Below are 11,813 nucleotides of genomic sequence, written 5' to 3'. Positions count from 1 at the left end.
CCCTAAAAGTTTACAAAAAACACCCAAAAGTATTATATATATAGCTACTATAGTTAAATGGGCAAATGAGTGGCCCGTTTATTAAATGGGTGGGCAAAAACCCCCCATTTAGTAAATATTAAATGGGTCATAAATGGGTAAATGAGCAAAATATGCATACCCATTTATGTATATATATATATAGCTACTATAGTTAAATGGGCAAATGAGTGGCCCGTTTATTAAATGGGTGGGCAAAAACCCCCCATTTAGTAAATATTAAATGGGTCATAAATGGGTAAATGAGCAAAATATGCATACCCATTTATGACCCGCCCATTTAATACCCAAACTCACCCATTTAAAACCCCTACATCATGACATAATTTCAAATTTCATACCAAATCGTTGGAATAGATTTCATATAAACTCTTCCAATTCATATAAACCAAGAAAAATAAGCATCACTTGGACTGATCCAACTATCTTCAGGCTGGTTAATGGCGGACTAGGTATGTATGACAAAGTATCTTGCACGTGTCGATTTAGATAATCGTTGATCTTGGATGGGGTTAGTGCAACATGGATAGCGTGTTTAATGTTAAAAATGGAGCTCTGCCATGTAGAGCTTTACAGTTAATCAAAGCATTTGATTTTATTTCTTTGAGTTTCATTTTTCATTAGATAAAGAAAAAAGAAGTGTTCATACAAACACCCTGCTTTCATGATCAACTCCACCTAGATTTTGCTGATTTTAGCACATATGTCTTATTAAAAGGAGCTTGTTATCATGCTACAATACCTTGCACAATCAGAAAAGAGGAGTTTATAGTTGCCGCGGTCGACAGCACGGACCTTGTAATCGATTTCTTCTCTGGAGTTGGATTCAGTCGATCGTGGTGGTCGACCGGCAATACCCTGTAGGAATTTAGTGTTTTGTCGATTGCTGGGCGGTCGACCGCGTCGGTTTTGGCGGTCGGACCGCTAGTCGGGCTTTGAGTTGGGCTTGGTTTTCTGACCCGTTTCGTTTACTGTTGGTATATAACCCTAAACCTGATTAATTAGGGTTAAGTAAGGACGATTTGAGCAGTCTTTGAGAGAGGATTGTTGCATCATTTCGGGAGGATTTGTGAGAGATCTAGAGAGCTTTGTTTGAGGGTTTTTGGTGAGATTTGAAAAACACTATTTGTAATTCTCTTTATCTCTAATAGTAAAAACTCCCCCTCCTTGCCCCGTGGACGTAGACAACTTGCCGAACCACGTAAATTGGTTTGTCTTGCTGTGATTGTGATTTGTCTTGCCCCGTGGACGTAGACAACTTGCCGAACCACGTAAATTGGTTTGTCTTGCTGTGATTGTGATTTGTGCTTGTGTTTTGGTTGTGTTGCTGTGATTGTGATTTGTGCTTGTGTTTTGGTTGTGATCTTTCTCGTTCTTGTTCGTGCACTATTTGACTTTCGAGTTCCGCTGCGCACAAGACTCTGAAAATTCGTGAATCTATGGCATCTTAATCTTTGCGGCATCTTGATCTTAGCCACCCATTTGGATAGCAGTCAACATGTTTTTCAATTGCCAATTATTTTTCTGGTTACTAGTTCAGATTTGTAAGTACTCGTCTTCGTTTCGTATCTTCAGCTTGAGGATGGGAAAACAAAAGCACAGAATGTTATTTACCATCTGATGCTTACAAACCTGAGGCTGTAACTTTAAGATTCATTTGCTATTACTTTAGATTATGAAAAGGATTTGTTTAGAATCTCGGTATGAATACTTTTTGCTTACATTTTATCCTTCTTTTTCTCTATGTGGTGGCAGATGTGAAGGATGTAAATTGTGTGATCAACTATGAGTTCCTGCCATGCTTCAAGGATTATGTTGAGAGAATTATGCGGACTAGACATACTGTTGCTAAAGGAACTTCCCTCTTCTTCGCTCTTTTATGTGTCGGGTATCCAAGGGGTCTTATCAAGATTCTTCAGGAAGCTAGACGAGAATGTAAGTTCTGCACTAGTGGTGAGGTAATATGTGAAGTTTCTCGTTCACTTGCACTTTATGTTACAGAATCACAGAGATGACAGACATCAATATTTAGATAGCTAGATACCCAAAATCTTAGAAAATCTACGGTACAGACATCATAATAGACACACGCACACGCACCCATGTGTGCACATGTATGTGCTTGCATGCGTCATGCATGCATGAAGAATTAAAATAGCACATGACATAATTTCAAATTTCATACCAAATCGTTGGAATAGATTTCATATAAACTCTTCCAATTCATATAAACCAAGAAAAATAAGCATCACTTGGACTGATCCAACTATCTTCAGGCTGGTTAATGGCGGACTAGGTATGTATGACAAAGTATCTTGCACGTGTCGATTTAGATAATCGTTGGTCTTGGATGGGGTTAGTGCAACATGGATAGCGTGTTTAATGTAAAAAAATGGAGCTTTGCCATGTAGAGCTTTACAATTAATCAAAGTATTTGATTTTATTTCTTTGAGTTTCATTTTTCATTAGATAAAGAAAAAAGATCAATTAGTAACGCTAAAGTATTCATACAAGCATATATCACCTTTCAATTGTGAAGATGTTGTCTATTTATGACTTTTAGGTGATTACAACAAGAGTTTTGCAATCTTGCTTGGTGGATAAACAACACGGCATATGGCAGCCTGGAAAATGAATGCATAATGCCTTCTGAGATCCTGAATTGTAAAAAGAAATTTGCGTAATTACAAAGATTTATATTAATATGCAATTTCAAGCTCCCGCAACTTCATGTTGATGGTCATGTGAAGTGAGACCTGATGGTTTCTGTTGACAGATGTTGCTTTTGTTAGGCATGTGCACCTCCTATCGTGTGTATTGTTGCTGCTGTCAACGGTAACATACTTTTTATTTTTCTGTGTGTGATGAAAGTGAAACACGTTCCACAAGAACTTATTACTTGCGGTCCAGTTAAAAATGAAATCCATGCAAATTACATTCTCACTCAGTGCGTAAACTCCTCACTAAACTTTCTCTATCACAAGACGTACACCATTCTTTGGCCCTAGCAGCAGCCTAAGCTCCACAGAGTGCCTATGTTTTCTTGAGGGCGAAACTTTAAACCTCATCAAAATCAAAGCCAACACAATCTTTAACTCAACCATAGCAAAATTCTGACCCAAGCAGGTTCTAGGGCCGAACCCAAATGGCATATACAAGTGTGGATGCTTGCAGGCGCTCGAGACTCCTTTTGCGAATCTTTCAGGTTTGAACTCATTAACGTCAGGTCCCCAAAGATTTGGGTCATGATGGAAATTGAGTATTGGGATCCACAGGGAAGTTTCTTTTGGGATTAGTAGATCCCCAAATTTCATGTCTGCGTAAATTTGTCTTGCGATAATGGCGCTTGCTGGGTAGAGGCGAAGAGTCTCTTGTATCACTTGTGTTAGCTACATGAGAAAGGATAGGAGATTGTCATTAGTCAGTCATATAGTTAGGGTTAAGTCAGGGGGTTAAGGAGAGTTAACCCCTCATTAACCTGCCAAATATAAAATAGTTGCACAGAGCAAAGAGTTAACCGTCTTAAGTTAAGACCGTTTTAGACTGGCTACAAATTGTTAATCCTTCAAAATGAGGGGTTTTATTGATCTATTTAGTTATACAAGGTATAAAATAACCCCTTTTGTAAAGAAAGTAACAATAATCAGATAAACAATTAAGAATTAATGTTTTGGCGTAAATTTCATGAAACCCCAAGAAGTTGGCTCATTTTGAAATCACCCGAACGCGATTGGTAATGCCAACAATCGCCAAAACATTTTCTGTGGGGGTTATCAGAAAACAGATTTAAAAAAAATGCAAAAATCATGCTGACCTTTTTTTTAATCAGACATACATACATGATAACTTACCAAGTTCATCTTCTTTAGTTTCTCCATGTCAGGCTTATGATCTCCACATACGTCCATGATCTCTTCCCGTACAAGAGTCTGCCACTGTGGATTAGAAGCGAGAAGAACCAAAGCCCATTTTGCTGCAGTTGCAGTGGTCTCTTGACCTGCAAAGTATATGTTCTTGCAGTTATCGACGATGAATGTTTTGTCTACACCTTCTCCTATGGAATTCTTCAGAATTGATTGCAAAAGGTCTTTCTCGCCATTTGCTCCTTTCTTTCGTTCTCTCACTATCTTTTGAATTAAAGAGCTAATTTCACTGCCCAGTCCCCAAACAACCCTGTTGTTCTTAGTGGGTAGATACCTGCATAAAAGTTTCTCTTAGGAGCTGTTTGGTTGATAGGAAATAGCGTTACGGTAGCAAATGCTGCGACCAAATTTCTAACTTCCAATTTTCGATTGACTATGGAAAATGATATCAGATTGTCAGTTTGTAGAAGAAAAACAACAATACTTGTTATGACAAATTTGGCTACAAAATTGAGAATTGAATGTGATGTCATCAAGTCCAACTCACAAAATGTAAATGGTTTACAATTGTAGCTAAACACACTAGATTTACGATGAAAATGCATTTTGGGAACAAAAGATGCAAACCAACAATTTTTACAACTAACCAACCATTGGGTTTTCATTTTTCCTACAACAAAGTGTAGAAATCCAAATGACAGATTCAGGCTAATTTCTAGCAACAAATATCGCAATGTAGCTTTTCTACATGCAAAATTTGCTATATTTACAACTATAGCATAGGGAGGAAAGGACTTACGTTGATCCTGGAAGTCTATATAGCATGCTTTTCATAGGTATAGCCACCTGAAGGCTTGTAATCTTAGAAAATATCTCTTCTCCCTCAGCATAATTGCTACCGAAACAAGCTTTAGAAAGCACATCGGCAGCATAGCTCTGGAAATCCTCATCTATTTTTATATCTGAGATTCCCCCTCCACGCTCAATTTTTCCTTCCCATGATCTCATCAAAGGAAGGGATGATTCTGCCATTAAATCCACCATACCCTGTGAACATTTGAAAGTGTCAACTGTACAAAAATTTTCTTTTATGTCCGGCAGAGGATTCAAATTTCAGTGAGGAGCTTCTGCAAAAAATTATTTTGCACAATGACGTGTTACATCTTCTAATGCATGAGTACTGAACCTTGTAACACTAACCTTTTCCATATTATGCTTCAAATTCGCCTGCTCGAGATCTTATAAATGTCTCTCGACCACTCCACATGGTTAGCTTCGCCCACAATTAGTGTAATACAAAATGCAGAGGTTTATAAGGTACAATTTCAGATGGTTTTGTGGGTTTCGATCACACTTATCAAAGATTCAAAGTGTGATCCATACTAGTACCTGTTGTACAGAAAAATCTCATGGCATATTTCACTACGGACTTGGAGTGTGAAATTTGTGACATTTGAAGGCAACTATAAACAAGGGCTTTGTAAAACGTCAAGCCCCATTAGCGCCATACATCATTTGCATTGCATTAAAACTTTCACGGTACAAGATCCAACAACTTTAGTAAATACCATTAAAGATTTCTATTGAATCAATATCTACTATCCTGGAATTTAGGATATAATGTTAATTTTGTATGTGAGGAAACAACCATTATAGCTTACCTTAACCTTCTCCATGAAAAATTCAGGTGCTATGATCTTTCTTTGAATTGCCCATTCATGTCCGCTAGCTGCTATGATACCTTTGCCAAAGAGAGCAGTAAAGCTTTTGTTCGAAGCGGTAGTCTTTCCTATGTCCAGAGATTTGTTTGTACTTATTTCCTTCACTAAATCAGGGTCACTCACATACAAGGAAATGCTGCTACCGAACGAAAACATGAAAACTGGACCTGCAAATTTGTTATGTGCATGATAGAAAATCAGAACATATGGGAGTCACTAAAGTGTCTGTTAAACGAAAATTGAGAGCCTGATGAACACATTAAAACATGGTTACCGTATATTTCTCTCCAGCGATTGAAGTACGGAAAGATGGTAGAGGAATAATCATGCGATATTTCACTGCTTTCTTCTTTGCTTTCATGTCCTTTTTCATTTTCTGATCTTTTCATGTCAGGGATATTGCCTACGATGAAAGCAGGCTTAGGACCCGTGATCCCTTGAACCTTAAGAGCTCGTCGAATCTTCTCAGGCTTCAACCACAGAATGTTGTAGAGATAGAAGATCAAAGTGGCTACGGCCAACGCAAGAGCTGAAAGGTAAGGCATCATAACCATCTCCTCTGATATTTTCTCATCCTCCTCTTATATAAATATCACAATCCCAGTGTAAAAAAAGTCTAATATGATGTAAAATGGGGCTTTTCTAAAAGTTTGGATTGGAGGGTGCTGACTCTTGGTCCGGAAAAAAACAATGAAGGATCCTTGAGTGCATTGGAATATCACCATCAGAATCCATGGACTGCAGTATCAAGAAGTTAGTACAAATAATTCATATGATAGAAACATTCAACATCTGGGGAGTAGACTTTCCAAAAAAAAATATATGTAAGCGCATGGGATATTATTAGAAATACCATATATGTTTTAATTTAATGTTTTTGATTACATGATGGTAGCAAAAAAGATTTGGATGTAAGTGAATTAGAGTAAGAGGAATATATGCCTGAAGCAAGTGAATGATCCTCATCTCTGGATTAGCTTGCTTCGGCTTACGGTAGTTTGAAAATTTTTTAGACCTTTTCTTAAATTATCGAGTGCAAATAACAATTTTAAAATCTCTCTGTACCTAAATTTCTACTAGTTATACTAAATTATTGAAGCACTCTGGTGCCTTGAACCTAACTCTATGTTGTTTTGTGAGTTCTGAAGTTAACCTTTGTAATATTCTATGTCAAGGCTCCATTGTCCTTTCTGCGGTGCGTTACCTAGCTACTTCATATATTATCAGATGCTAATCTCATGTTTACATATGTTGGGTCTCTTATAGGTTCATTAAATTAAATTTGTACTGTTCTTGACTTAGGGGGTAATTTACTAAACTCACTGTTTGTTAACCATACAGAAAAACCAAGTTGATGGTATGACCGCAATTAGCCAAGCTTGAGGGTTGTCCTGTTCCTCAAAATTTCTATCCCTTTCACCTTTAAAAAACTAATAACATTAAGTTTAGAGGTGTTTTGATTTAATGTGGTAGAATTGAGGGGTAAATCAACAACTATCAAGATGTGAATGGTGAATTTATAAACAAGGTTTGCTTTTGGGGGTATACACGTTAAAGACCAGAAAGGTTAAAAAAGAGATACCTGCGTATATACCCCATATCATTGGAATTTGCAAAAATACGCCCAAATCTTAGTATTTGTAAAATCACCCCTCAAATCGTCTACGTTGAGAGAAAATAGCCCTAAAATCAATAAATCATTAACTTGGTGATAAAAATTTGACAAATTTTGTTAATAATTTTTACATTACAATTACAAATTAGCATATCAAAGTTGACAATTGATTGCTTTGAGGGTAATTTTTTCCAAAAAATTTAATGATTTGAGGGGTAGTTTTACACGTATTGAGACTTAGAGGGTATATTTGAAAATCCATACGGGGTATATATGCAAATCATTCTCCCTTTAAAAGAGGGAGTACTAGAAAAACTTTCATTTCCCAAAAATATCCTTCATCTTTCATGAAATTAACCAATTTACTCTATTATCATAACTCCCAATCTTATTAAATCACATTAATTAAAGGTTTATACTATAGTATAACTATTCTTTAGATTATTAAATAATTAAATCAATTGTTATAATAGTATATGATTATCAAGTGTATGATGTTTTAATATACTGTAGGAATTAATATTTATGTAATAATGCAACTCCAATTAGATTATAATAGTATAAAATTATATTAAACATTATATTTGTAATAGTATAAGATTATAATTAAACATTAAATTTTTTTATAATGCAGAGTCATGTTTGAAACTAGTATTTTGTTCTTGCTTTTAGTCATATTGTATAAAATTGTGCAGAGCATGCATGCATCAATTCCTTTCTCATCATTATAAAGAGGAATAAAACTGTCAATTGTAAAATTGTACTTTTATTTATATTTCTACAGAAAAGGTTTGGAACCGAGTTAAATGATCTTCTACATACTAACATTAACAATTTGATACCTCGTTTACAAGAAAATATTTATTTAGAAATAAGTGTAATAAACTATTTTGATTTATATTCTTTTGTATATTGAAAAATGAAAATCTAAAAACTCTTGAAGGCAAATTAATTAATGAATCAATCTTACATGTGAAAATATTACTAAATCTTACTATATAATTATCCTTTTAATAGTGATATAAGATTTGCAAAAAAATAATGCTCCTTTTGGGTCTTCACTAGGCTATTATCATATGTTTGTTTAAGTCCAAATTAACTTAAAAGGATTCAATATATAAATTAGAGTGAAATGCTAAACTATATTATCAATTTTAGCTAAAATCTAGAAATTTATACCAGGTGCATTGCACGTGCAATTCATCTAGAATAGCCCTTAAAAAACAGAAGACGCTCCCCCCGGAACCGGGTTCTACTCGAAGTCGCTGCTGAGCAACCCAACCCGGTAAAGCCCTTCGTCCATCGAGCGGCGGTATACTGCGCCACCGGAGCACCGTAAGCACAAAGCTGCTCCGTCTTCACTGAGAACCCTCCCCCATGAAATTATCTTCCCCAAAGAAAAACAAGTCCAAAATCGAGCATGCGATTTGCTTCTTGTTGTTTGCGTGGGTCGCTGAGATGGGTCCAAATCCAATCCAAGCTTCAATGCCCTAGTTCTCGACTGTGTTCTTCAGCCAGAGATCGAGCTAGGGTTAGGGTTTCTAGAGAAAGGGGATGCCTTTTTGTTTGCAATTTCAGTGCCCTATCATCTCCCACACCGGTAAATATTTGCTGATAACATTAAATTAGCTACTGTTGTGCTGATTTTTTTCATGTTCGTGTGCTCAATGTAAAATTCTGTTTATTTTCAAAATTTTAGTATTTATTTGATTTCAAGAAAAGAACTTTTTTAGAAGATAGCAATAAAGATTAGTACTTGTTTTCTGATTGACTGTCAACAGACATTTTGCAGTGCGAAGTTACTGCCCAAGGAAAATCTTAGGCAGGAGTTTTCCTATAAGGGCCTGTTCGTTTGCCTAAAAAAAAGAGGGAAATCAAAGAAATGGAAAACTATTAAAATGAAGAATTGTTTTTGGACTGTTTGGTTGGCTAAAAAAGAAGGAAATCAAAGAAATAAAATTGAAATGATGTTAGTTGTCACCTTATTATTGGATGATGTTTGTGATTTTTTAAGAAAACTAGTTTTGGAGTGTTCGGTTGACGAAAAAAAATAAGGAAATGAATTATAAGAAACCTATTTCCTGTAGTTTCTTGTTTTCTTTTGTTCGGTTCATTCTTAAAAATAAGAAATGAAATGAGATGAGATGAGTTGTCATTGTATTATTGGGTGATGTGAAGAAAGATTAAGAAAAGTGTTTTCATAACTTTTTGGGATGAAAATGAAGAAATGAAATGTTAATGAGATGAGGTGAATTGTTATAATATTTTATTGGATGATGTGAGTGATTTGAAATGATGAGAAGAGATGAGTTGAGTGATGTTTGGATGAAAATAATATTTTATTAGATGTGATGGATGAGTTGTTAGATAAAAATAATATTTTATTAGATGTGATGGATGAGTGGTTAGATAAAAATTATATTTTATTAGATGATGTGGATGAGTTGTTGGATGAAAATAATATTTTATTGGATGTTGTGGGTGAGTTTTAGGGATGGAAATGGAGGAAATGGTGAGTTTTGAGATTTTCACCATTTCCATTTCCATTTCTTGGTTTTTAGAAAACAAACGAACAGGCCCTAATTTGAACAATCTACATAATGTCACATCTGAATAACCACATGCATAATACCCACACAAAAAAAGATGTTTATGCTTATATAATTGATGCATAGATGAGGCTGTTGTTAAATGTTGAAATCATTTTTCTCTCCACATGCTTGTTGTTTTTTTTTTAATTCATATTCTAGCAAGACAGAAATCATTTTGTAGTTTTGTACCATGATTTTTTTTTTAAAAACGGATACAAATATGAAATATCTCAGTGCGCAATCATTTTTTGGGTCTCTATGAGTTGGTTATCGAAATTGAATCTTATTCAATCAAATGAAAGAATTGTTGTTTTAGAACACGAAAAGGATGAATGTAAGCATTTCACTTCTTATGTTGCATTTTAGTCCATTATATTGAAATTTAGCACAGCAAGGAAATGATAAAATGAGAACCAGATGTTGCAAGGTAGTCTTTCTTTAATGAAGAGACAATTGAAAACCATTTGGTACTTCTAGTTACAGGTTATTGCTAATTGCATTATACAATGGTTATTTTGGTTGCTTGAATTTAGACTCTTCACATCATGCAGCTTAATGCATCTTCACAAATTAAACAAAGTCTTAATTATCAGAGAATTTATTTTTCCTCCCTCTTTTGATCTCCATACTTTTCATCTTTATTTTTTGTATTTTTATTTGCCCTTTTAATTTATGTCCAAATAATACCCAAGACTCACAAACTTCTTCATTTCTGTTTCTGGTCGTTATAATCACCAACCTTTTCTTTTACAATCTGCAGAGATATACGGCGTTCACTCCCTATCTATACAATGATTCAGTATCTGATACAGCGAATCTGTTTAAATTATCACCAGAACATATCAATAAACGGCCTATTATGACATGGGGTTCTGTGAAAGAAGAAGAAGTGATACAAGCCTTTGAAAAATTTCTTTCCACCATTGAAAACATGAACCTCTCTACAAGGGAAAAGTGCAGCCTGTATATTAAGAGGCTCATAGAATTAGGCAACCTCTCAGATGCTATTTGTCTATTTAGCTATTTGCAGGATAGGCAGATCCATATCGGAACGGATATTTATAACATCCTTTTGAATGCAGCAGGTGAAACAAACAGTTTTGATCTTTTTGCTGAGATCTTCAAGAAATTACTGCTTTCTAGACATCCTCCTGATTTTACTTCCTATGTTCATGTTGCAAAGGCTTTTCACTATGTCTCTGACTCAATACTATTACTCAAGTTCATCAGGGAACTGTTAGACATAACCATTAGCAGAGAACCCATAGTGATGAACAGGATCATTTATATCACTGCGAAATCTGGGCAACTTCATAAAAGCTTGATGATATTCGAAGAATTGAAAAATTCAAAAGCTAAAATAGACACAGTTACATTTAATACTGTCCTTGTGATTTTAGGCAGGGCAGGGAGAGTTGATGAAATGCTGAACGAGTTTAGTATAATGAAAGAATTAGGTCATTCCCCGAACCTTGTTACTTACAATACTTTGATTAACTGTTTGCGGAGACTTGGGAGATTAGATATGTGCAAATCCTTCGCAAAGGAAATGGTTGAGAAAGGTATTGAACTAGATTTGAGAACTTATACTGCATTAATCGATGGGCTCGGTCGAGCAGGACATGTAAATGATGCAATGAGGCTCTTTGATGAGATGAAAAGGTCACAGATTCCTTCAGTTTATGTGTACCGTGCAATGATCAGTAATCTAAAAAAGGCTGGAAGATTTGAGCTAGCACTGAATTTATCAGAAGAAATGAACTCAAGCAGTATGAAGCTTATTGGTCCCGAAGACTTCAAACGGAAAAAAAAGGCAATATACTACTCAAAAGTACGTCTAGAGGGCTCTTGATTCCTTTTGGATTTCTTTTTGGGTAAAGTTCCAGTTTATGTATCATATTGACTTTGTATTGATAAGAATATGCTGATACGATGATCAAAGAGAAGTTACCGGGGCCTACAGGATAAAAGTATGAAGTTCGTT

At 35.3% G+C, this 11,813-nt stretch overlaps 2 protein-coding genes across 2 annotated transcripts; one reads left to right on the top strand and one right to left on the bottom strand.

Moving 5' to 3' along the window:
• Positions 2,970-6,177, bottom strand: LOC109821872 (cytochrome P450 714C2-like). The gene is made up of 5 exons (XM_020388027.1): positions 5,898-6,177; positions 5,564-5,790; positions 4,702-4,949; positions 3,891-4,236; positions 2,970-3,428 (listed from the first exon to the last, which is right to left on the bottom strand). The coding sequence occupies exons 1-5, from the start codon at positions 6,175-6,177 to the stop codon at positions 3,003-3,005; spliced, it is 1,527 nt and encodes a 508-aa protein (XP_020243616.1). The 3' UTR covers positions 2,970-3,002.
• Positions 8,477-11,711, top strand: LOC109819904 (pentatricopeptide repeat-containing protein At1g11900-like). Its single transcript, XM_020385873.1, has 2 exons — positions 8,477-8,838; positions 10,590-11,711. Exons 1-2 carry the CDS (start codon positions 8,659-8,661, stop codon positions 11,679-11,681), a joined length of 1,272 nt encoding a protein of 423 aa, XP_020241462.1. The 5' UTR covers positions 8,477-8,658; the 3' UTR covers positions 11,682-11,711.

Source organism: Asparagus officinalis, chromosome 8 (genome assembly GCF_001876935.1).
Source record: "Asparagus officinalis chromosome 8, Aspof.V1, whole genome shotgun sequence".
NCBI lineage: Eukaryota > Viridiplantae > Streptophyta > Magnoliopsida > Asparagales > Asparagaceae > Asparagus > Asparagus officinalis.
This window is presented reverse-complemented; position numbering and strand designations above follow the sequence as displayed.